Source organism: Pinus tabuliformis, chromosome 3_2 (assembly GCF_031772625.1).
Source record: "Pinus tabuliformis cultivar Carrire ecotype Pingquan chromosome 3_2, CPIR1, whole genome shotgun sequence".
Lineage (NCBI taxonomy): Eukaryota > Viridiplantae > Streptophyta > Pinopsida > Pinales > Pinaceae > Pinus > Pinus tabuliformis.
Genome location: NC_142302.1, coordinates 60,122,054 through 60,149,929, shown reverse-complemented (window position 1 = coordinate 60,149,929; position 27,876 = coordinate 60,122,054). Strand labels below are relative to the sequence as shown.

Genomic DNA, 27,876 nt, shown 5'->3' with positions numbered 1-27,876 from the left:
TCTCTCCTTACTTGATTGGGTTTACAAGGAGCAGCATCTCTCACGTGGGAGAAGAAGGACACAGCAAGGAAGGAAGACGCAGATAGGAGGAGGACGCAGGTCTGTTTCAGCGTTGACTGTGGTTGACCTAGGAGCAGCAAGCTAAGGGTGACTGCGTTGACCAGCGAGGAAGGTGTTTTGACTTCGGCCTAGTGTGAGGAGTCTCCATCAAGCAAGCCGCAGATCTGAACAGCAATCCGTTGACCTGATTTGACCACCAAATTGACCAGCGCTGACTGGTTAGGGTTGACCGCAGGGCTGCATATGCGTTGACCTGTTTTGACCATCTCTTTTGGGCTGTTTTGGGTTGACCTTCATTGCTGTTGAAGGCCGAGTTGACCAAGGTTGACTCAAGGTCATTTGTGGACTGTTTGACCAACTTTGCAAGTGCTGGTTAGGGTTTTATTACTGCTGTCATAAAATTATAGAACTATACATTTGTACTATTTCTCTCTCTGCTGAACTATTGAAGATTATAGAAGAATTGATCAAAGGGTTTCCCCACATTGGGGTTTGTCCCTGGCTAGCAGCCACATCTGGTGTCTCTTGTCTTGGCATGTTTTTTGTTGATCTATTTATGTATGTTCTATCAACATTTTACTTTGTTAATGTGATTGATAAACAGTGAATGACATTGGGCTAATAAGAAGAAATTGAAGTAAATTGCACTAAGCATAGAACATACCATAAATTAACATGGTATCAGAGCTAAGGTGAAGACAAAGCCCAAGCAAGAGCAAGAGCAAGAGCAATCACCGAAGACTGTTGGAAAAGTCTATAGACTCCATGGGTTCCTCATCACACTTCCCCGCCGAAGACAAGCTCCGTGAGAAGTTTGACTATCACAGATGGAAGATGTCTCTCGATCTGACATTGGAAGAGTAGGAAGTGTTGGACCATGTGAGAGGCAAAATCATTGAGCCTCCATCAAATGCATCGGTTGCTGCAAGGAACAAGTGGACCAAGGGAGAAGTCAAAGCAAAGAAGATCATCTGGGACTCTATCGACAAGCGCCTGGTGGCCTACGTTTCCGAGTTGAACACCTCCAAGGAAATCTACGATAGATTGGTAAGCTTGTTTAAAGTTAGTGATGCAAATCAAGTTTTGTTCCTTAAGAATAAGCTGAAGGAAATTAAGAAGGGCAAAGATGAGAATATGGAAGCCTACTTCTTAAGGATCACTGAGATCAAGAATGATCTATCGATTGGGGAAGTCATTCCCAACAGGGAACTGACCATCACAACTCTTGGAGAGCTCCCATTCGAATGGTATGTATTTAGAACCACTCTTCTCAACAATAATGTAATTCCAGGATTTGAGGAATTGATGGCGAGATGCATTCAAGAAGAGACAAGGATGGAAGAGCAGGAAATGCCTGCATTTAGAGGCAATCCCACTGCTTTCTCCTCTCATGCTAAAAGGAGAAATAATTCCGGGTCAAAATCTAAGGGAAAGGCCAGACCGAAAGGTGGAAGGAAAGGAAGATGTTTCATTTGCAACAAAATTGGCCACTATGCAAGGGAGTGTCCTGATAGAAAGGACACATCTCATGACGATGATCAAAATCACTCCCGAGGCAATTCCAACAACAATCAAAGGAAGGGCAAGTTCAATGGCAAAGGAAAGAGGAATGTTGGAAATCAAGGAAGTGGTCAACCCTCCAAGAAGGAAAGAAACTCCAGGTATGAATCTAACGTTGTTAACAATAAGCAAGATGAATATTATCTGATATCGGCCCTCTCTACTACTTCTCCTCCGGACTCGTTGGGAAATTGGCTTATTGATAGTGGTGCCTCAAGGCACTTCACTGGTTACAAAGAAGCTCTCTCTAATTTGATAGAGAAGGAGACCAACCTAGAAATTATTCTTGGAGACAATTCCACTTATCCCGTAAAGGGTGTAGGAAGTGTTACTCTTCAATTAAATCAGGGTAACACAATTCATTTGCAAGAAGTTCTATATGTACCTGATCTCAAGAAGAACCTGGTGTCCATTTTGGCACTAGAAGACAAAGGATACAAGGTGGCCTTCATCGATGGCAAGGTACCTGTATGGAAAAAGAATTTTAAAGATGCTTTCACTCTTGGGTTTCGAGTCGACTATTTATATCAAGTCGGAGGAAGTCCGTTGGGTGTCATGTCTTGTGACACATCTCTTCAGTTCGAACTATGGCATTGAAGGTTTGCCCACCTTCATTATAAAGCTATACCCGATGTGAGACAAATGGTGACAGGGATGCCCGAGTTTAAAGTAGAGCAAGAAGGTGTATGTTCGGGGTGTGCCGAAGGAAAACTCAAAAGGGGACCATTCCCCTCAAGCCATAGCAAGACCTCCGATATATTGTAGTTGGTTCACTCCGACATATCTGGTATGATGCCTGTGAACTCCTTGGGAGGATATTTATATTACCTCACTTTTATAGATGATTATTCTCGCAAGACTTGGATATACTTCTTGAAAAAGAAGGATGAAGTGTTCTCCTGGTTCCGTCACTTCAAAGCCTTGATCGAGAATCAAATTGAGAAGAAGATCAAGATCTTAAGGACTGATAATGGGACCGAGTATGAATCTAATGAGTTCCATGACTTTTGCAAAGAAGCTGGCATTAAGAGGGAGACCACAACACCATACACTCCTGAGCAAAATGGTGTGGCGGAAAGGAAGAACCGTACGATTTTGGAAGTTGTTCGTTCCATGCTCCATGATCAAAGGCTTCCAAAGTTTCTATGGGCCGAAGCTGCGAATACCGCCGTATATGTTCAAAACCGATGCCCTCATCAAGCATTGGATTCCAAGACTCTCGAAGAGATGTTCACTGGTAAGAAACCTGATGTATCTCATTTTAGAATTTTTGGAAGTCTTGTATATTTTCATGTGCCGAAAGAGAAAAGGAATAAATTGGGTGCATTTGGAAAGAAGGGAATCTTTGTGGGCTATAGCGAAAATACTAAGGGCTATAGAATCTATGTGGCTGGTCAAAGGGAAGTCGAGATTAGCCATGATGTCACCTTTGACGAAGATATGGCTCTTAGCAAAGTTGACAATCTTCCTATACTAAGGAAAACTGGAGAAGCTGACACCAGCAAACCGGAGGAAAAGAAAGATGAGACGATGCCCGAAGTGGAAGAACCTATGGACCTTATTGATCCCCCTCCGCAAGAGCCTTCCTCTTCTAGGAAGAGGCCCTCATGGCTTAGGGGGACACTTGATGACGCTGAAGGACACATTGTACCCAAAGGGACTTTTGGGGAAAGTAAGAAGCTGACCAGGTATCAGGGATACTTGACCATTATGAGCACGATCATTCAAAATGAGCCCTCATCATTCGCAGAAGCTGTGAAGCATCAAGTATGGAAGGATGCTATGATTGAGGAATACGAGTCCATCATGAAGAACGATGTTTGGGATGTGGTCCCCAGACCCTAGGACAAAACAGTTGTCACTTCGAAATGGCTTTACAAGATAAAGCATGGAGTTGATGGAAGTGCTAAAAAGTATAAGGCTCGTTTTGTCGCTCGTGGCTTCTCTCAAAAGGAAGGAATAGACTATGACGAGATAATTGCACTTGTTGCCTGATACACCACCATCCGCTCGATCATAGCCCTTGCTGCTTCGCAAGGATGGAACCTACATCAGATGGATGTCAAAACCGCGTTCTTGCATGGTTCGATCAAAGAGGAAGTCTATGTGGAACAACCCGAAGGATTTGAGATTCATGATTGGGAGTCTCACGTGTGCAGGGTGAAGAAAGCCCTCTATGGGCTGAAGCAAGCACCCTGAGCTTGGTATGAGAGGATCGATAGCTACTTGATGAATCTGGGATTCACTAGGAGTGAAGCCGACCCAAACCTTTACTTTAAGTTTGAAGATGATAAGCCTCTCATACTGGTGCTGTACGTTGACGACCTCTTTCTGACAGATGCCGACCCTCTCATTCACAAATGTAAGAGGGAGTTGGCTTCCGAGTTTGAGATGAAGGACCTAGGACTGATGCACTATTTCCTAGGACTAGAAGTCTGGCAGAAGCCAGGGGATATTTTCCTATCTCAAGGAAAATATGTGGTGAAGATATTGGAGAGATTCGGTATGGTGAACTGCAAGCCCGTAACTACCCCGATGGAGCTTGACTTCCAAGAAATTAAGCGGTAGTGTTGCCAGACCTGTTTTACAAAATGCTACCGAGTACCGTCAACTCATAGGAGCATTGATGTTCTTGGTGAACTCCAGTCCGGATATATGTTTTACTGTTAACACGTTGAGTCAAAATATGGTTGAGCCTCACCACTCACATTGGATTGGTGCCAAGAATCTGTTGAGATATCTTCGTGGCACAATCACTCATGGGTTGAGATACACTGCAGGAGATGTGAGACTACATGGATATACCGATGCTGATTGGGTAGGCAGTGTGGTGGACTGAAAGAGCACTTCCAGGTGCCGTTTCTGTTTGGGATCTGCCTCGATATCTTGGATGAGCAGGAAGCAAAAGTCGATGGCTTTGAGCATCGCTGAGGCAGAGTACATTGCTGTGAGTATGGCCTCTTGTGAGGCTGTCTGGTTGCGGAAGCTCTTCAGTGAGCTGTTTGGATATACATTGGATACTATTGTGATCCTGTGTGATATCCAAAGTGGGATTCGTTTATCAGAGAATCCTGTATTTCATGATTGCTCCAAACATATTGATATGAGGTACCACTTTATCCGGGATATGGTACAACGAGGAGCAATAAGGCTCCATCATATCGGTACAGATGAGCAGGTTGCTGACATTTTGACGAAGCCCCTGGGAAAGGTCAAATTCTTGACTTTCTGAGAACGACTTGGAGTCGTTGAGAGACCCTCTTATGAGGGTCCTGCATGATGCATGCATTGATCTCTGGGAGCTCCAGGGGGCTTGGGGTACTTCTTGGAGTGACAAGCGACCATAGGGCGACTCACCCTCCCTTAGTGGTGCGCTGTGTACATGGTGAAAGGTTCAACCTTCCCTTGTGATACCCCGTGGCGACTTATGGACAGGATGAGTGGTTCTCCCGTCGAGGCATCCTACCCATGTAGTCTGGGACTCATAGGAAGTACCTCTCATTTGGCCAATGAGTAGGGAAATGGGGTTAGGGACCATAGTAGTACTATCGATGGACGCATCGTTGTATCTACCGTACTCCCTATGCTAAGATGACCTCCATTGATCTAGGATCAGTATGAGTGGTTTGAGACACTCTCTCCCCGCACTGATCTGGGATCAGTAAGAGTGGTATGACACACTCTCTGGGACTGACTTCGGGTCAGTAGAGGATGGTATGATACATCCTCGATCATTTCTTCTTCTTCATAGTTAAACAGAGTAGAGCCGAGCAGTGCGTTTGATGGCAGAGATAGTACTGACGATCAGATGGATCAACAGATGGAGTTCTCCCTAGTTGAGAGGGAGTGTTAAAATTGGCAACTAGGGCCAAACTCCATGTGGGTCATCTTATTTATGGCAACTGATATTTTTCTTGGATTCCGCAATTCGAGAGGTGTAGGATTGATCTAACGATCATTCGATTCCGACAAGTATTTATGGAGATATGAATTTATTTGTATTTACTTGAAAAATTGTCAAGGTCGACCAACAACTAAATGTGTGGCACACATCCTCAACGTTTCATATAATTACAGGTTAGGTTGAGGCATTATTCAATCATCTCATCTCATCTTACATTCTTCTCTCTCTCTCTCCTTACTTGATTGGGTTTACAAGGAGCAGCATCTCTCACGTGGGAGAAGAAGGACGCAACAAGGAAGGAAGACACAGAAAGGAGGAGGACGCAGGTCTGTTTCAGTGTTGACTGTGGTTGACCTAGGAGCAACAAGCTAAGGGTGACTGTGTTGACCAACGAGGAAGGTGTTTTGACTTCAGCCTAGGGTGAGGAGCCTCCATCAAGCAAGCTGCAGATCTGAACAACAATCCGTTGACTTGATTTGACCACTGAATTGACCAGCGTTGACTGGTTAGGGTTGACTGTAAGGTTGCATATGCGTTGACTTGTTTTGGCCATCTCTTTTAGGCTGTTTTGGGTTGACCTTCATTGCTGTTGAAGGTTGAGTTGACCAAGGTTGACTCAAGGTCATTTGTGGATTGTTTGACCAACTTTGCAAGTGCTGGTTAGGGTTTTATTACTGCTGTCATAAAATTACAGAACTGTACATTTGTACTATTTCTCTCTCTGCTGAACTATTGAAGATTATAGAAGAATTGATCAAAGGGTTTCCCCACATTGGGGTTTGTCCCTGGCTAGCCGCCACATCTGGTGTCTCTTGTCTTGGCTTGTTTTCTGTCAATCTATTTATGTTCTCTCAACGTTTTACGTTATGTTAATGTGATTGCTAAATAGTGAATGGCATTGGGCTAATAAGAAGAAATTGAAGTAAATTGCACTAAACATAGAACATACCATAAATTAACACATCCCTTCTTGCCAAACTACCCTTGTTTCTTGGATTGTTTGCAAATTCACTCAAGCATGATCTATTGTGTTACACTTCTGTAAAAGTTATACTTGTTCACCATGTAATGGAAAATCCTATCTCTCATTTGTTGCCTCATCATCTCTTCATAGCTTTTGCTTTTCCTTGATTTGGTTTTTGTGCCCACTAGCTTCTACAAGCATTTCAATGTGTTCTTCACCTTCTGAAATTTTGCTCCCATTTATCTCTTAGTTTCCTTGTCCATTGTAGACTCATCTATCTCTCATTCCATTTCTTTTGCTACTTTGAACCCTTTTTTGTATGTTTTTGGGATTGTTGTTTGAACATTTTATTGAATACTTGAATGAACCAATTAATACTTTAACCCATTGGAGCTTGATAACTGGGTCAACGATTCCTTTTTTTGCCCTTCAAACTTGTTGACTATCTCATCATTCTTTTACTTGATATTCTTTGAATGCGTAAATGCAGAAGGCTTCACATTGGAGTAAGCCAAAGTCTCCATGAATTTGAAGGCATTTCCCCAACAACCCAATGGATACTATGCATTTGGTTTTCTATACCATGACAAGGTCTTTCCTTTGAAGGACTCTTCAAATTAAGCCACTTATTTACTGTGCCGGTTTGTTCATATACTTGCCATATTATGTCTAGGGTAAATAGATGATCATCCCCATTCGTGCTTCCATTATAAGTGGGAATTTGGGTTGGATCCATAGTTTTGAGCCTTCTCTAATGAGTATGGACATCTTTGTCCCTGTCAAATCTATTTGCATCATATCTATATTTGTACCCTTTGTCTAAATCCAAAACTCATGCTTATAACTCATGTTTATACTTCTCAAGCAACTTACTGGGATTCTTTGTTGATTTCTCTATGGACTCCTTTCTCTATTTCGATCTTTGTCCTTTTCTTTTCGCTTTTGTCTGTCTATTTCCTTCTCTCCCTCATTTTTTATTCTATCTCACGCCCCTTTTTCATTTCCTTTTCTTGCTATTCAAGGTCGGCGGAAGGCAACAGTTTGTTTGCATGATAGTCGTAGGACATCAAAGATACGTGATTGGAAAACATCCAACTTCTTATTTTAGACACCAGTAACATGATTTTGTTCTATGACTGCAAGATATGATGCCCAAGCATACTCGAGAACAAGTGGAGTCAAATAGAGAGGGTACATAGCATACAGTGGATTCCTTTCTAAGGTTTAAGGCATTCACACCATATGAGATCATGTTAGTTAAAACAAATATGTACCCCCATTGAGCTAGTGTCAAATAGAGAGGGTACATAGCGCATAGTGATTTCCTTTCTAAGGTTTAAGGCATTCACACTGTATGAAATCATGTTAGTTAAAACAAATATGTACCCTATCTAGCTAGAAGTGCTAAGGAGGATGTTATGATATTGACAAGAAGTAGCTGAAATGGGTGATGAAAGGATATCTAACCAACTCAACAAGGAAGTATTTCAATGAGGAACGAATTCTTCGGAGCACCACTATAAGAAATGGCAGAAGGTTGGGACATATCGAAGGGAGAGTGCTTGCATGATAGAAAATTGATGAAAGAATAGACACATGGTTGCTACGGGAAAGATAAATGGAGGGAGAAAGCAATAGAGAAAGCAATACTACATAGATCATTTCAATTTTGAATGCAAAATCAAGGAATTGGAATATCTTATGCTCAACACACCTTTCAAGCGGAAGGATACCCTAGGCCAAATCAGTACAAGCTTCCATAGGATAAGGTGTGAAATGAGAAGATGGGACGAGCTCAAAGAGTATTGGGATCAAAGTATCTGCATTGACTGTGGGTCATAGTAAGTGGAAAGAGGGCAAAGTTTCCTTCTCTAATATGAAACATATAACCTTGTTAGAAAGGGATCAACACTAGAGGGAGCCACATATAGCAATGGTATTTCTAGATAGTTAGATGGAAGGCATTGTGAAGAGGGTGACAAGAATGATGTTATACAAGGGCAAGGTATTGAGAACTGCATGTCAAGAGGGCTTGGCATACCCCATAGAGGCAATTTAGATCAAAATTAATATGGAGGGGGCAATTATTTTAGATTTTTTTGCATACTTGCAATTAAAACACTTATTTTATGTTGTAGAGCTTTGTGCTATAAAGTTCCCATCATCTCCTAAACATGTAGCAAAAAATCTATATATTTATCTATGTCTGTCGTCTCCTTGCTCGTTTTCCTATTCTTTCTCTTATGCAGGTTTACAATCAGAGGATGTCCATTTAGCTGGTGTCCTTGTCCTCCACTACCTCGATTTGATGTCTCACCTTCTCTTCTCTCACAATTGTCCATTGTATTACCTCTTTTCAGTGGGGACACAAGAGGTGTCTTCTTGTTTTCCAAGTTCTTACACTGCTCCTTTTAATTTGTCTTCTCTTCCTTTTTGGGGTCCTTTTCCCCAGGGCAATCCTTGCCTACATTTGTCCAGATTGCTATCTAGTTGGAAGCATTGTCCAAAACCTGCTTGGAAATTTGTCAGACACATTCTTTGAGTGGCCATATTTCATTTTCCATTGTCCACCTGATGTAATTGTCCTATGTCTCTAGTGCAAATCTTATTCTCAATCCTATGTGCACTGTCTTGTTGGATGTCTTGTCCATTGTTCAATTGGATTTGGATGGGGCTCTTGTGCTTAGCAAAATCTGATGTACTTGTCTATGTCTTCCCTGATGGCCTTTTGTTTTGTGGTTGAAATTGATGTGTTACTCTGGGTCATCCGACGAAAGTGTAATCCTTGTCATCAACCAGGTTTCTTGCTTGTTTTTTGTTTGTTTGACGTTGGTATGACACCACCCACTCTATTCCACTGCTCTTTTATTCTGACAATTCGACACCGGGACAATTCATTAGCTTAGTGCTCAAATACTAGTTACTGGATTTAGAGGCCATGCCCTCCGGAATGTTGGACACTTAATGCCTAGCACCATGAACATGCTTGCAACTGCCAAAGCTAACACCACTAATCTGTATGCAGTCTTTATAACTACAACAAAGCACCACAGTGCTTCACACAACTTAAACCACCAACATTTAGCACATCATTAACCATATTGTTTTCTCTAACTAGGCATGTGTCTAGAGTATACCCATAAACAAAAGCAATAACACAACAAAAATATAAGCTGAAACTTATTCTAGGCGACATCGGACAGATTTGTAGTGGAAAACCCAAAAACCAAGAGAAAAGCCCACTGTATAGCCATTATGTCCACTAAGATAGATGTCCTTGCTCACAGTGGTATCCAGATATAAAGGTCAATTCCGGTCTTTTGTGTCGGTAACTAGCCGGTAGGCCCCACAGGTAACTAGCCGGTAGGCGTACTACCCGTGGATAACAATACCGATTTAGAAGCTTTATTAAGTGATCACCTGAAATTGAAGTGATAACCTTATCTTGCTTAACTCCAAATCTTTTTTCTTTTCTTTTTTATTTTGCCTTTTTTATATTTTTTTCTTTAAGATAATTCTTTTTTTTCTTAAATCAGCAGTGGATTTTTCTTTTAATTATATGGCCAAAGACCTGACAATGAAACTTGCAAAATGGATAAGCTCCAAACTATTTGTACAAAACACTTCAATTGTGATGGCAACAAGTTGACGAAAGGTTGATGGCCGAAGGCCGGATCAAACTGGCTCTGTGCAGCCGCTAAGTGGCCAGAGGATTGAACAACTCTGATACCAAATGTTAGGAACAAAGTTTATATACACAGTGGATACTCGTAAGATCTGAAATATAAGAATGTCCATCATGGGATGAATAATATATTTATATAAGAAATGTACAAAATATATGAGATGATGGAATTGTTATAAATGAGGGCCTGCTTATATACCTTGGCAAGTGCCCCTTCATGAACAGTCATGTCCTTAGAGACATGCCTCTTCTATACTAATCACTAATTAATCATTATTATAATTATCATATATATATATATATATATATATATTTAATTCATAATAGATTTTAGTAGTGATTAAGTTACTCCCTATTTATAGGGATCTGATTGAGTGACAAACAGGTTGCCAATAATAGAGACATACTTCTTATATTTCAGATCTTCTGAGTATTCGCTGTGTATATAAACTTTGTTCATAACGGCCTTTGGCCATCATCCTTTCGTCTACTTGTTGCCATTGAAATTGAAGTGTTTTGCTACAGATAGTTTGGAGCTTCTCCTTTTTGCAAGTTTCATTGTCAGGGCTTTGGCCATATAATTAAAAAAAAAATCCAATGCTGATTTAAGAAAAAAGAGAATTATCTTAAAGGAAAAATATAAAAAAAAAGGCAAAATAAAAAAGAAAAGAAAAAAGATTAAGTTAAAATAATATAGATATTGAGAAAAAAGAAAATAAATAATAATAATAATAATAATATATATATATATATATATATATATATATATATAAGGAAAAATAAAATATTAAAAAAAAATTGAGGGAAGAAGTAAAAAAACATTCATTAAAAAAATGTTATTACAAAAAAAAATAAAAAATAAAACAATGGTCGGCTGACCGATCTGCCCCCGTTGTAGCTGTCTGACACCAATGCAACCGTCGCCTCTGAATACACTGACAGACAACTACGCCATTGACAGATGACTGACAACCGCAATCCACAATGTTGCCGTCTCCAATTTGATGGAATTTTTTTCGTCGTCCAGAAATTTAGAAATTTGATTCGCTCAATTCCTTGCCACTACATATACCTTGGTGTTACCCTGTTTGCATCTTGTTGCAGAGCCCTTCTATATGCTGTACGACGCCACAGAGACTCTGCCTTTGTCTCTGTATCCATACACACCACCATTGCCTTCCGTATAATTCACCACATTCCACCATAATTTACCGTGCAACTGTGCTATTTGATTCAACGATAAGATTGGTGCATTAATTTGGTTCGTAACACTATAAAATATTAAGCTTTCAATTCATTCCATAGAGATGTTGAACCTAACATAAATTGTTGTGTCCTACCTGTTGGTATGGTTGCGTCCATAGAAAAAAAGTGAGTTATTAAAGGGAGTTAAAGTTAGTAAGAATTAAAAAATAAAGGAAACCCTATAAAGTTATTTAAATTGTTATATATATATATATATATATATATATATATATATATATATATATATAGTATAAATATAAAAAAAAAGATACTATAAATAATACCTAAAAGTACTATTATAAAAATTAGAAAGGGTTAACACTAAAACCTAAGGTCATCTCAAAAATAAAATAAATGGAGACCAATAATGGAAGATTTCCTAAAACTTTTAGTAAATGTGTTAGTGCACTATTTAAAATCAAAGGACCACTTGCAAGAAGGGAAATTATAATACCTATTGATCCTATTGAAGATAATAATTATGTTAGCACTGAATGTGCTAACTAGTTATTGATTTCTGAATTGAATATAATTGAAATGATAGATTTGATGGGTAACAAACAATATGACATAAGCAATCTACAACTAAGTATTGGAGATTATACTTTTATTTTGCAATTCATCGTTAAAACCTTATATTGTGACAATAGTGATATAATTTTGGGTTCACCCTAGATGGAATCACTGGGGTCTTTCATCCTAAATAAAAGGAAGAAGTTCTTAACATTTTCCTACAGGAAGAAAAAAATAACTTTAAAACATTACATTGAAATCAGATTCAATAACACTAGAAGACATACAAGATATATCAAAAATAATTTTTCAAGAAAGTAAAAAGGCGATACAAAATATGCAAAGGGAAGTTGGCAAAATCACCTTTGACAAATATGAAGAAGTTTCTCGACTTAAAGACCATAGTGAAAAATTACTATGCAAATTAAGAAGCTTAAGAAGGACAAGAATTTGTTGGAAAACATGATAGACTAGCTTATCGAGAATGAAGCGTTGAAATCTTCAAATGTAGAAATTCAAGTTGAAGAAAAAGGAACGAATACCGATCCAATGGATATCACAACTCAACAAGATCCCAATCCAATTGAAGTCAAGACATACTCAGAAGTTGCAGTTCATACAATGAAAATTCGAAGTGAAATTTTTTGTAACCAACTCAACAACATTAGTACTTGAAGTAAATCAGGAAATTGCCACACACATGATAAAGGAAAGTCAGATCACAAGAACTCCATATCAACACCCATACCATAAAAGCAGACATCTCAACCAGTCTGCAAATCCATATCATTCAAACCAGAAACAAATGAATCATGTTCCAAAGAATGTCGATGTAACCATAATTCAGCCTTGTGATAAAAATCCATCTCAAGTTTCTAGTAACTGCAAGATTTCGCAGAAGATTGATTTAGGATGGTTAGATCCCTTCTCAATTTGACTATTTTGCTTATCAAGCAGAGGATCTTATCATCTTGTATCAAGCAAATGTTATGAACAAAGTTCATATATGCAGTAGAATACTCAAAAGATCTGAAATATATAAATATCCATGATAGGACAAATATATTTATATATCAAATGTACAAAAGATATGAGCTGATGCAATTGTTACAAATGAGGACCCGCTTATACACCTGGCAGGGGTTCCTTCATGAATGGTCATGTCCTTAGAGACATGCCTCTTTTATAATAATCACTAATTAATCGTTATATATATATATATATATATATATATATATAACAAAATTCTTGTCCAATCATTGAGGCTGACTTTACATTAATATCACTTAAATCATTGAACTAACCACTCATAATCCCTAAACAACTCATGGGTTGGTTTTGCATAATTACATTACAATACCAAGTCAAACTTAATCACTAAGCAATAAACCCATACAATATAGCTTAACAGCTACGAAAAGGTTTTAAGACACTCATGAGTGAGCACAGCTGCTTCCCCTAGTAAATATTTATGTATCTTTTCAAACGTGGGCCATTAGATTAAGATCTTTAGCAGGCGTCATAATTGGCATATCAACAATGTTAATGATTTTCTGCTCCTTTTCCTCCCTTAAATGGTGCGCTTTTGGTGCGGGTTCAAATTCTGTTTGCATCATCAGATTTTGGTTTTGTGGCCTTACGTGTTCTTTGGAATATGGGGTTGTGGTTACAAATGACTAACATTTGATAAGGTTATGGTCTTCCGGCAACTTGAGAGTTGCAACTGTTCATAGTTTGGGTTGTGGATCTCTTGGTCCATTTGGGCATTTGGTGATTCAAGTTTCTAGTGATGTGAATTTTGCGGTCTTCCATAATTCTCGAGGTAGCACTTGTGGACTACCCTTTTTTGTACTACTTTCTCCTGCTTTGCCGTTTTTGACATACTTTGATCTCGTTAGTCTTCTATGAGCTTTGGTGTCTTCACAATCTGATTCTAAAATAACCCAATTTCCATTTATCTGCTCTTAATTCTTTGCACAACAAATGCAAATGTCTTTGGATCTCATATTCTGATCATGTGATGTATATGATATTCCGGGTAGTGCAACTGTGTCTCTCAATTGAGACATTCCTGCCTCAAAACAAAATTTATTGTAGAGAGGTCTGTGAAAGATGTATTCATCAGATAACAACATGAAATATGTTTCATCCTATGTGATACTTTTTTCAAATTAGCAAAATACATTTCACCACTAGTTTTCAGGGGTGAAATTTTTGGGTGAATAATGTTTCTTAATAAAGTACTCTCCTACTTTTGACTTTGTAGAATTCATTTACTTAAGGTTAATTGGTTTATTACAAGCATGATTGTTAAAGTGGTCAGAGTGATTTTGAGTGCCCCTCCAAAATTGGTAGCAGAAATTTTGCTTTTTTTGATAATTTCAATTTTGTTATTGGTATTGATCAATGAACAGTGTTCCACAGGGATGCGTCCCCCTCCGGGGTTCGAGTTTCCTAGCTCCCCCGCGCTCCGGGGACTTGGGGACGAGAGGGGGTCGTTTCCCCACGCTCCCAAAAAACAGGGTACGCAGGGGGACTTGCCAGGGGGTCGTTTTCAAAAAAGGGGGTTGTCGAGGATCGTGGGGGCTTGTTTACCTTTGCCCAAATTTGATTTTTTAATGACATTAAAAAAAAATTATATATGGGCAAGGGGTTAAGTCACTCAATTCGAAATTTTTTTGCTGCCCGACGCCCTCACTCCATTCTCGTTGCTGGATGCCGCCAATACCAACGCGCTGCTGGACGTCACCGACACACATTGAAGTTTGAACACTGAACTTTGCTGTTGGACGACCATCACTCCGCTGTTGGACGCCATCACAAACGTGGACGTGGATGCTGGTTGTTGCTGCACACACCTAGTTGCTGCTGCACACACTGTCGCTGCTGCACCGTGCTGCCTTACCGCTTCAGACTCCAACACCACCGCAACTTGGAGTTCACTCAAGTACTACACCATCGCAACCCGCATCAGACTCCAACACCACCACAATCCCCATCGATAGTCAAGTTGTAACTTGTAAGTTACTAAGTACCCTGCTTTTTTTCCATTTTTTTTGTAAATTGTAATTTTTTTTTAAAATTTTTCTCAGTCACTGTGTGCCTGTAGGTTGCATTTTTTTTTTAAACTTGATTGTGTTTTAAAAAAAGAGTTGAAACTTGACTGTGTTTTTTTCATTTTTTTTGTAAATTTTTTTTTTTTTAAATTTTTTAGTGTTGACTGTGTATTAATTTTATTTTTTTTCTTGTAAATTAAAAAAAAAATTCAGTGTTCAATGTGTGTGCTGTTAGTATTAGTCAGCCTGCGTAATGTTTTTAAATTTTTTTATTTTCACTATAGGCTGCAACCTACATTTGTCATTCAACTTACAACTATGAGTCAGAGTCGGACTTCTTCTAGGAACAATGGGAACAATGACAACATCTACAGTGGTAGTGAACCATAAGATGCATAAGCAGAAATTGAAAGTAGTCACAGGGGGGGCAAGAAACCAGAATAGGCATGGTGTAGATTTTGGAGGCCCACCAAGAGAGCTGGAAAATTTTACAAAGGGGACATTTAATATTCTAAAACCACTTCCAATCTATGCGACCAGACTGCTGAAAAAGAATCCAAAAGTTGGTGGTGGCTCACGTGATTGGGTCTGCAATATTTGTGGGCATTACTTTGTTGCTAGCTATACCAGGGTGAAGCAACACATTTTGGCTATTACAGGTAAAGGAGTCAATATGTGTCCCTCAAAGAACTGGAATTTAGCTCAAAGAGAGCAACTTTGGAGGCTAGAAAGGGCAGCCACTAGAAAATGATTGTTTTCTAGCAGACATGTTGATCCATCCACAAATATTCCTCCATCTAGTGCTTCATCAAAAAAGACAGATTTCTACTAGTGCATCCCGTTCTTGTGCTATGGGTGGTACAATGTCTGGGATGTACAACGTTCTAGATCGAGATGACACAGATGATGCAATTGGCAAATTTCTTTTTGCTAATGGAATTCCCTTCCATGTTGTTCGTTCTCCTTATTACAAGGAAATGGTCCAAGCAATTGCAAGAATAGGGCCTTCATATGTACCACCCGGAGAACATAAGCTACGAACAACAATTTTAGATAGACAAGTGTCCAAAATTAATGTGCAAAAAGAGAGAATGAGACAAACATGGTTGAGGTTTGGTTGCTCTATTGTTATGGATGGATGGACTGACATCCGAAAACGCCCACTAATCAACATCATAGTGACATCTTCAGAAGGTCCATTCTTTCTTAAAGCTGTTGACTGTTCTGGAAAGCGCAAGGATGCATCTTTCCAATTTGAGCTTCTTCGAGAAGCTATAGAGGATGTTGGGCCTGATAGTGTGGTGCAGGTTGTGACAGATGCAACAACAGTTTGTAGATCAGTTGGGTTATTGATTCAAAACAAGTATCAACATATTTTTTGGACTCCTTGTTGTGTGCATGCACTCAATAATGCACTGAAGGACATTGGCAAGATTCAGTGGATATCAGACTTGGTGACAGCTGCAAGAGATGTGCAGATGTTTATCTGCAACCACCACACCTCCTTGGCTATGTACAGGGCTCACATGAGGAAGGAATTCCTCAAGCCCACTGATACTAGATATGCTAGCTATTTTCTCTTATTGGAGAGGATGCTAGAGGTACAAGCACCTCTACAATCCTTGGTTATGAGTTCAGAGTGGGGAAGGTGGTCAGAATCAAAGATAGACACAGGGAAGAAGGTCAGGCTTCAGGTGTTGGACAATGATTGGTGGGCAGATTGTTCTTATTTGGTGTCATTCTTGGGCCCTATTATAGAGGTCATTTGTTACACTGATTCAGATGCTCCTAGTCTTAGAGAAATCTATGAGACCTTTGATATCATGTTGGGTCGTGTGAAGGTAGCCATTCAACAAAGGGAGCCCTCATTAGAGTTCTGTACATCCCAAATTCGACCCATCATTCAGTTTAGGTGGGATCGCATGAACACACCTTTGCACATGGCAGCATATGCATTAAACCCAAAATGGTGTGTTGAGAGACTTGGGAGGGTCCCTCCTATTGATGATCCTGAGGTCAAGAATGGCTTCCTAGATGCAATTGCAAAGATGTACAATGAGGAGGAGGGGGAAAGATTTCGAAGACAGTTTGTTCAATTTGCATCTCTTAGTGGCCCCTTCAACACACGTGGTGCTCGGGAAGATTGCATAGATCTAGCCCAAGATGACCCAATTGGTTGGTGGAGGATGCATGGGGATGGTGCTCCAGAGCTCAAAGATCTAGCTATGCGTTTGTTGTCTCAGATTGCTAGTTCCTCTGCAGCAGAGAGGAATTGGTCCACATATAGCTTCATCCACTCTATCAAGAGGAACAAGCTTACCTCTAAAAGAGCGGAGAAGTTAGTCGCTGTGCATAGTGCCCTACGCCTTGAGCATAGGAAGACACCTGAGTATTTGAAGGGACCAGCAACATGATGGGATGTTGATCCAGAGGATGATGCACAGGTAGATATGGAGGAGAGACTTGATGAGAGACAGATGGGGTTGGTTGGTGTGCCACTTAGCATGTTTGAGAATGCTAGTGATTCAGATTCAGATGGTGATATGGTTGATCTTGATTTATTCATGCAGCAGCTGGATGCAGAGACTAGCGGGGCATTACCTTGAGGCTTGAGCAAAATTATGGTCATTTATCTTTTGATATGTTGATGTTCTTATGTTATTCTGACTCTATAAATTTTTGACTCTTGATGTATCAGACTTGACTTTTATAATTCTATAAAATTTTGACTCTTGATGTATCAGACTTGACTTTTATAATTTTATGTCAATATTCAGTATTCAATGTTCATAGTAGGAAGTGGAACATCAATATGGTTTAATAAATTAATCATAATGTATGATGTATGATTATAAATTAGAATTTTAAATTTATATGATAATGATATTCATATCAATGATCATGCTTTGCAGCTTTTAAGTTTTCGTTTTAAATTTGTTTCAGTGATATGATTCATCGATTTATAAATTATATTTTATATTTATAAGTTTTTAAGACCCTGACGTCCCCCACGTTTCCTAAAAATTGGTGGGGAGCTTTTGCATAGGCCGCTCCCGCGTATCCTCGCTCCCTCACCTCCTCGTCCCAGAACCTTGGTGGAACATTGTCAATGAATGGGTCATATTTTTAGTTATTCTATTTTTCCTTTTCGTTAATCAAATCTTATTGGAAATGATTTATTATAGGAAGTCAGTTCAGTTAGTCTGGAGGAGGTACTAAGTTTTTCATCACATTATTCAGTTCTTTAGATTCTTCCCTTCTGTGGCAATTCTGAATATTGTAGGATTTTAGCACGTGACTGAATTTTGTCTGCATTTTGTATGTAGGTGCCTTACTATCTTGGAGAATTGACAGAGAAGATCCATAATTCTAACAGACTGCAGATTATTAAAACTTCTCAAGCACATTTGAAGGTATATATATCTGGATTAGAACTGTAACCTAAATTGCTTTTGTTTTCTTCAGTCTTATTTCAGTCTTGTAGATATTTCTATATATCTATTAAAGATAACTACTATTTAAATCAATTTATTTGCTTGGACTGTATGTCGTTGTATTTTTTTTTCTTAAAGAGAAGTACTTATCTGCTTTACTGTCGACATGAAATAATTTTTTTGCAACTTTGCCTATGGTTCATTAGGAGTTTGTTTCAATCTGTGAGAAACTAGAGCTTGTTCCCAAGGAAGAAGTAGATGCTTTTCCCCAAGATGGCAGGGATACACCTGAAGCGAGGAGAGCCAAAAAGGTGGTTTCCTTAAATGGAATTTTATGGCTTTTCCAGCAAAAATTTAAGGGATGATATGCTAGACAATTTAATTTTCCTTTTGGTTAGACTTAAAGATATAGGTATGATGTTTTATGTTGTAGTAGACACGGTCATTATTTTTTCAGCCATTATGCTTGGATTGAGTTTTATTTTGAGGGTTGTTTTGTAGATAGCAAGGTTCAAACGACAAAAAGCAGCAGAGTCAAAGCTCCAGGATATTAAAGAAAGGAAAGAGCGTCGTAGTCGGTCCATGCAGGCAGCCGCAATCACTTCTGTGATTGAACATGGAGATGAGCCTATGCTGGATGATGATGGTGAAGAGGAAAGGGAGGTGAGATTCTTGTCTGCTATCCTTTTTAATTGCCAATATGGATTGTTATGTTTTAGGCTTTATATGTTTGTTGCATATATCATGGTTATCAGAATCAGCTAGTTTGGAGCAGTTTGGCTGAAAACATATAAGGACCAGTGCTACAAACCGGTTTGGACTGGTTCAGCACTGAATCAGCCTGTTTGGAATGACCCTAACCTGCATGCACGTCATGCCAAAACCCTCACAAGTAAATGCTATAATGGCACTAACTTTTAATGTTGACATGTACCTTTACTGATATTTTACTTTAATTTGTTGAAATTCTAGAGATGCAATCACCAGAATAGTTTTTCACAATTGATAACAACTCATATTGATACAAACAGTTCCTTCTTTATCCTTTAATCAGCAAGAAAAACTTCAGCCATTAATTCTTCAACAAGAGCAGTAAAGAGAGATCTCAGTAGACAATGAACAATAGACAATAAGCAAGAGATAAGAGACACCAAAATTAGGCTCACAGCTAGGGCAAAACCCACAAGGGGAAAACCCAAAAATTCTTTCCTTATGAGAGAGATTCTGTCCATCAATAGTACATCAGAACGTTCCAACAAATCCAAAATAGTCAACAATGAAATATCAATTAAAATCTGCTCATAGAAGGAGAGAAATTCCACTTCTGTCCAATGAGTAAGGTCTGCACAAAGAGGCCGAAACTTAGGCCTGTAGTCACTGTGATAGGAGGTCAAAATTCTCACTGTACTTACCACAAAAGTTGTCAACAAACTGTCCAGAACATTCGGCCTAAAACCCTCGGTCAACTTCAGAAGAGTGTCACATCCAAAGAGTGAGCTTCCAATCAGGTTCTCCTGTAGTTTTTGGCCTCAAAAGATACAGAACAGAAGTTAAGATGACCCCAAAATCACCCAAGTCACTGTAGTCAATGAGCCTTTGAAGGAGATGCAAATTGCAGTCAAAAAGAACCCTTTTATCCTCTTTGCACGTGTGGATATGCTCTGCAATAGAAGACCGAACTTGTGCGTGATTGTGGTGCTAAAATGAGACTCAATGAATACTTTATATGCGTCATGTGAGGGATTATTAGCCCTAATGGGCCGACATGATGACCTTCTTGGAGTCGACTTGTAGGCCTTATATGGACCGACTTGTAGGTGTCAAAAAATTAATTTCTTCTCCATGCTTACAATGAAATATGCCGACCATAGCTACATTATTTTTCAACATCATTAACTCGAAATTTAACATTGAAAGGTAAAGTGGGATCCTCATTCTAAGATGCTTGATGAGGGGATCAGATTCACTGGACCTTACATGGAGAAGAAAGGAATTAGGGTGTTTTTGGTGTGCAGCACACTTAAATATTTTTTTCAGTGATTTAACAATGCAAAACAAGACCCCGGAGTCCGGACCCCTTCCTTGGACAGTCCTAGAAACACACAAATTAATGTTATAGTGGCAATAACATTTAATGTTGACATTTAGATTTACTTGTATTTTACTTTCATTAACTTAGATTTTAAGATTAAAAGTTATAGTGGGACCCCCATATCAAGATGTTTGATGGTGGTATGAGATTCACTGGGTCCAGTGCAGAGAAGATAGAAATTGGGGGTTTTCTGCATTCAGCATACCTAAACAGTTTTTTCAGCATTTTAACATCTATGCAAAACAGGACCCTGTACCCCTTGCATCTACACCCCCTGTGCTGGGAACTGGGGGGTCTAAAATATAAATTTAAAAGGGGAGTGGTCCACATCGATTTAAAGCATCAAATGAAAACAACAGTTGAGACCATTCACCAAAAGAAAGAAAAATTCAAATTCCCGGAGTTGACAGAGTCAGTGTAATGAGTCAGACTTCAGATGATTTATTTGCATGATTTTTGGACTCTAGAGGGAATTTATAGTTCAATATTTAAAAGTTAAAACATCAAATGGAAACATCTTTTGAGGCCATTCACCAAAAGAAAGCAAAAATAAAATTCCTGGACTCAGCAGACTCAGAGTCAGTATAATGAGCCAGACTTCAGATGATTTACGTACATGATTTTTGGATTCTAAAGGCTATTTAGAGTTCAATATGTGTATTTATTCTCAGAACATTTTATCTTATGTATTTCTATTTTCAGAGCATATATCTTAGTGTGCTTTTGCTATTCGCTCCGTTACATGCAATATAAAATAGCAAACTCTACACAAGTGGTGTCTAAAGGTTTGAATATTTTATGCATTTTTATCCAGCCAGTTTTTATATCAGCTTTTTCCACTGGTTCTGGTCTGGTTCATAATTTTGGGGCGAACTGGTTGCAGTTCTAATAATTTTATTAGATATATAAGGTGTTCAAATTCTATTATTCCTAGGTAGAGGTAAGCCTCTTTTCTTTTTCCAAAGTTAAAAGAACCATTTATTTTGTGAAGTTGCCATGCAGCATGGTTTTTCCCAAAGGTTGAGAGCAATGAGAATTAAACAGAAAATATGCACACAGGACTTAATTAATAGAATAGAATAATCATACTTTTTTGTTTACTAGTTTGTGTGTTGAAATTTGGGTAGCTTGGAAGGTATTTCCGAACAGAGAAAACTCACCAATTGGGAGTTGGTTGGGCAAGTTACCTAGGTGGTTGGGGTTTTTACCCAAAGTAGTGGGCTTGAGACCCAAGTTAATTAATTGTTTATTCTAATTTGTGTTTGAGTTGTTAAATGAGGGTTTCTTGATGGACAAGGAAAACCCCCAAGGTCACTCACACAATTGTATAAATAGAGAGCCTATGGAGAGGCAAAACACACATTGTGAAGGATAACAAGTGTGGAATGAAAGAGCCTAGAGAGGGCTGAGCTCTGTTCATGGATGCCAAGATCTGCCCAAGAGAAGCCACAGGAGCATGCAAACAAGTCTGTCCAAGATGCCCAAGCATAGATGAGACTTAGTTGTGCGAGATCCTTGTCATGTGTTGACAAGTGGACCCCCCCAAGTAGAGATGAGACTTGGTTATGTGAGATCCTTGTCAAGTGGGTTATCCCCCCATGCAGAGATGTGAGACTTGGTTGTGTGAGTTCCTCGACAAGTGGGTTGTCCCCCCAAGCAGAGATGAAACTTGGTTGTGTGAGATCCTTGTCAAGTGGGTTATTCCCCCAAGAAGAGATGAGACTTGGTTGTGCGAGATCCTTGTCATATGTTGGCAAGTGGCAATCCCCCCAAGTGAATATAGGGTGGTAGCTAGAGCTCCCCTATGATGATTCTTCTTCATTAGAGTGAGACATCATTGTTCTAGATGATACAGAGTAGAGATGAACAAAGATGAGCAGAGAAAGCAGAGATCTTTTGTTGTAGAAAGAAATTCCTCCCTAGCTGAGAGGGAGTGTTGAAAATTTGGCAGCTCAAGGATGAATTTCTAAAAATAGAAAGTTTAAATAGAAAGTCTCAAGTATGACTTTCCAAAAATAGTAAATCACCTTGCATCAATTGGTAATCAAGTATTGTTGATGGAAAATCCCTTCTGATCATCAATCAATCCTAATAGTTCAATTTCGACTTAATCATCAATATTATCATTAATATTATTATTATTATTCTTATGATACTATTATATTATTATTAAAAAGAAATTCAAGTCACTCAATCTTGGTTCTCAATAATGTTTTCTTAAACTCTCATTATTAGCATGGCATATTCCTCTTACACTCTCTTACATTCAATAAAAGCTCGTCATAAAAGATTCCTCTTACATTCTCTTACGCTCTCATTAAAACATGTCATGAAAGATTCCTCTTACGCACTATTTAATGCATATGTTACACTCTCCTTCTTAATGGGCATATGTTACTCTCCCTCCTGGCATGCGAGTTACTTCTTTATGGCATGGATTCTTTGCTCCTCCTATATATATGTGCCTCATTCTTTCTCCCCTAACTACTTCTACATTGTGAAAGGAAAATTCAAACTTGAGAGAGAGTTGGAGAGAGTTGAAGAAGATTGTGAGAGAGAGACTTGGAGAGTACGAGTAGAACTTGGTGAGCAAAGTTTGATTTAGTGCTTCAGTGTTTCAGTGTTGATTCAGTGTGTGCATCTGCTGTTACTACTAGTTATCTTCATGCTACAACTTGTTCAATTTTGGGTGAACTTACTCATTCTCTTGATCTCTCATTGTACTCTATATCTCTGTTGAACAATTGATTTCTAATAGAAGAAGATTTTGGTTGGGTTTTCCCCTTGTTGGTTTTGCCCTGGTCATTGGACCTAAATTCTTTCTGTCTTATTTTATTCTTGGATGTCTTCTATTGTGCATTTGATTTATGTTCTATCTACAATTGCTTATCTAATATTGTGGCATAAAGCAGTTTTGTAATAAGTAATTGTTACAACATAGAACATCAAAATTTCAACACGTAGGAGCATGCAAACAAGTTTGTCCAAGATGCCGAGCTGAGGATCTACAAAGGAGTGAGCTGAGTTATGTTTAGAGTAATTTGTGATTGGTTTGAAGTGCGAAACCCTAACAAGGGCAATCTGTGGTTGAAGAAGGGGTGCCAAGGTCTTTTTTTGTTAGGTCGAGGCCTGTTTGTGCCCTGACAAGCACAACTGCAACTCTGTCTAGTAGTTTCTAGGGTAGAAACTATTGAAATTTGATGACTAAAAAAGGTTTCTTGCAATCCCAACCCGATTTTAATTTCACCTTATCACTCCCATTCAGTTAAATGTCCTTTCCCATAAACATACATTCAACATATAGAATTCTGGAAATAAAATTTTCAGATTAAAACACATGGGACTGTCAACACATGCTGAAAATAAATATGGACATAACTAGACCGACAACACACATAAAAATACACAGAAATTTTTGGTCAACTTAGACCCAGGCAAAACCTCTTCAATCTTCTCCGGGAAACCTTGTTAGAGAGCTCTTCAAATTTATTTATCTTTCAAGTTCAAGAAAATACATTTGCAGACAAAACAAAACAACAAAATACAACTTATCTCTTCATCCCAAAACTCTTTGAAAACCTTGCCCACTTTGCCTTGATTTCTGTGTCCATTTGAAGTTGACAATATGTACAGTACGGATACGATTGTACATATTGTACTGTACGGACTTTCGTATCGCCGTATGGACTGTACGATTTTTTTTTTCATTTTTTTCAAAAACTTCTCTTGAAAGGCATGCAACTCATAGCATTCAATGCTATTCGTACTGCACCTTCTGTTATTTTCTATGCCTTGATTTCCATGCCCAACTTTGCCTAGAAATCACTCCTTCAGCTTGCTACAATAAATTTCTCATTCAGAGCTTTTCTCCAGCTCTCAACCTCTTTTCTCCAATTTGCTCATGAAGAATGAACGCAATCTCTCTTTTCCTTTCCCCCTTTTGTTTCCCTAAATTACTTTTGGGCAACCTTAAGATCTAATGGCTCAGATTCATTTAGATCAAGGGATGAGAGTAAATGTGCATTTGATTCTCACTTTCTATTTTTTAACTCACCCATTAAATAAAGTACCCACATTGTACTTTATGTTTAAAGTCACTTTTCACTTTATAATTTAACATTGACTTTACCACTTATAAAGTCACTTTCACTTTATAAAGTCACACTTAGGAAAAGATTTATTTTGGACACTTTTCCCTAGGTAGAGACTAACCCATGGGAAACCACTTGTCCAAGGTACATTAAAAATCAGCACTCCCTCTTATTGAGGAAAGTGTTTCTCACCACACCTACTCATCTGTTGATATATACTCTAGCTTCACTGCCCCCTTCTGAACATAGTCCCCGATGAAATGATATTTGATGTCAATGTGTTTTGATCTGTCTGTCATGAAACACTGGATTCTCCGTGAGTTTAATGCAACTTTGATTATCACAGTGAATAACCGTCGGTCTCAACTCCTGATCAAATAGGCCATACAACAACTTGCGAAGACAAATGGCCTCACAACTAGTCTGACTAGGAACCATATAATCAACCTCAGAAGAGCTCAAAGCAAGTGACTTTTGCTTTCGACTGAACCATGACACAACTGCCGAATCCAATCCGAAGCAACACCCTGAAGTGCTTTTCCTGTCAGAAGCACAACCTGCCTAATGTGAATCTGTGTAACCTGTCAACCTTACTCCATCTCCCCGCCTATAGTTTAGACCATAATCAATAGTCCCCTGCACGTAGCGAAGAATGTGCTTTGCAGCTACCCAGTGCACCTTCTTGGGCTCAACCATGAACTGGCTAAGTGTGTTCACTGCAAAGCATATATCTGGCCTAGTGTTGACCAGATACGTCAAGGACCTAATAAGCTGCCTATACAATGTGGGATCCACCAAACTAGAATCTGAAGCATGAAGCTTCTTCCAGTTGGGGATCATAAGTGTAGACATGGGTCTACAGTCTGCCATGTGAAATCTGCTCAACACATCCACAACATACTGCCTCTGCCCCAGAAAGATATGCCCCTCCTCTTGCCACACCTCAAGCCCCAAAAATTAATGCATCAGCCCAATGTCCTTCATCTCAAACTCCATAGCAAGATCCGATGGGCTTTCGAAGTCTCGTTGTAACCCATAAAGATTCCCTTCTCTGCCATGGGTTCCAACTTCGTCCTCTGCTCCTTGGCGATATAAGAATATGTGAGACATCCAAAGATACGAAGATGTCCCACATGAGGCTTCTCTCCAATGAAAGCCTCCTCCGGAGTCATATTCCCCAATACTCTGTGAGGACTCCTGTTCTGAAGATAAACAACAATATTGCAGGTCTCAGCCCACAAAAACAAAGGCAACCCCTGATCATGAATCATCGCTCTAGCAACCCCAACAATAGCTCTGTTCTTCCTTTCAAACACCCCATTCTGCTGGGGGTTGTAAGGAATCGTGAACTCTCTTTTAATGCCCTCCTGTGCATAGAAGTCAGAAAACCCACCATCGGTGTACTCACCACCATTGTCTGACCTCAAGACCCGAATCTTCCTACCTTTCGGCTTTTCCACAAGAACTTTGAAATCTTTAAAGCGACTGAAGACCTCACCTTTGGTCTTCAGGAAATATATCCAAGTCCTCCTAGAGTAGTCATCAATGAATATAACATAATACTCATAACCACCCAAAGACACATGGGACATATGACCACTAACATCAGTATGAATCAAGTCTAGTATACCTGTAGATTTGCTGTCGCTCGCTGGGAATGGTAACTTGGTGTACTTGCCCAAAGCACACCCTCTGCAGACCTCATAATGCTTGACACTGAAATCAGGAACTCCAGTGGTGATCTCCCTTAGTACTCTCAAAGCTCCATGATGCATATGCGCCATCCTCCGGTGCCATAACTTGCCCAAGTCTCTACTGCAGGTGGTACTAGTGTGAGTGCTACTTGATGTGCTACTCACCAATGCCCCTGCCGACTGAAAACTGAACCTGTATAGTTTCCCAGAGCGGACTCCAATCATTTTGGCCGAAGTGACGGAAGCTCCCCTGGGATCCATCAATACCTGCCCTCCTGAGAAAGTGACGTCGAACCCCTTCTCCTCCATAGCAGACATTGAAATCAAGTTCTTCTTCATCCCCGAAACATACAAAACATCCATGACCTTCAAAGGAGGCAAAGACTCCCTCTCAAATGTCACAGTCCCCACAACAACAACTCTCACAGTGCGGTCATCTCCTAGTACAATCTCAATATCAAGTTCCCTCTTTGCAAGCTCTGAAAACAACTCTCATGCACCTGTCATATGGCGGGAAGCCCCGCTATTTATGTACCACACATCGGATGATGTACTCCTACTAGATGTAGAAGTAGTAAATGCAAAGTCCTGGTCAAACTGTGAAGCAAACTGCTCCATCTTTGCTAAAGCTGCAGTACCCTTCTTCCCCTTGTTGTTAGCCTCACTCTCATATGATGAAAACAATTCTAAGTCCAAAACAATTAAATTAATTAAAATCAAGAAAGTTGGATTTAATCCTACCTTTCTAGATTGAGTTTGTTTCTCATGGTTAGGAGTCAGTTTAGGCCTAGTTGGTTGAGAAATTCTCTCCAACTAGTTAGGCTCCTAGATTAGTGTTTGGTTGAGAGATTTGTTCAATCATAGTGTCCAAGATAGACATATTATCTTAAGACAAACTTCCTCATGTATTTATTTGTACTATTATCATTATTTGTACATTGGCATTATGAGAGGAATACAGGAAGGCTCTCAGGCCTTTCCGCCATTTCTATGTCTCTGGTATCTTTTTACGTGTGTTAATTTTGTTTAATATTCTATATGTGGTATCAGAGCTAGTATGCTGATTGTTAAAACAATCATAGCATTGTGAAGGTCGTGTGAAGGTTGATTGGTGCAAAGTTAATAAGGAGGTGTGAACAGTATTGTGATTGGCGTTGTGCCATTTATAATTGAAATCCTGCATCAAAGGAATTTAGATGAATGTGCCAGAGTTGTGAAAGCGAAGAGGACCATGGCATAAAGAGATCCTCCATTTCCATAATTGTGTATTTCCTTTGCAACATTTACTATTTGATTTTGAAGCGTTGAGTTAAAGAAAGGAAACGTAAAAGCATACTGAATATCAATAGAAACAAGAGCATCTATGGTTTCATTTTGAAATGCACCTCCTTCAAGATCCTATGAGAATGCAGCTACAGACTTAGGAGAGGTAGGCAGCTCCATCGTACAGATGATTCCATGATCCTTCAATAAGTTGGTGGATGTAGAAACTCAAATGGTATTGGTCCTGCAAATCTGAATCTCGCCGACGATATGTGTTGAAGTTATTTTTTGTGCAGTAATTCAACACAAATGTTT

The 27,876-nt window shown here is 39.2% G+C and overlaps 1 protein-coding gene across 1 annotated transcript in view; it reads left to right on the top strand.

Annotated features, from left to right (window-relative positions):
* TAP46 (2A phosphatase associated protein of 46 kD) overlaps positions 1-27,876 on the top strand; it is a 159,719-nt gene that overhangs the window by 25,878 nt on the left and 105,965 nt on the right. The window contains exons 3-5 of the mRNA XM_089415812.1: positions 18,314-18,400; positions 18,628-18,732; positions 18,923-19,084. Of these exons, the coding sequence (XP_089271938.1) occupies positions 18,314-18,400; positions 18,628-18,732; positions 18,923-19,084 (354 nt within the window). The remainder of the gene's footprint in view (positions 1-18,313; positions 18,401-18,627; positions 18,733-18,922; positions 19,085-27,876) is intronic.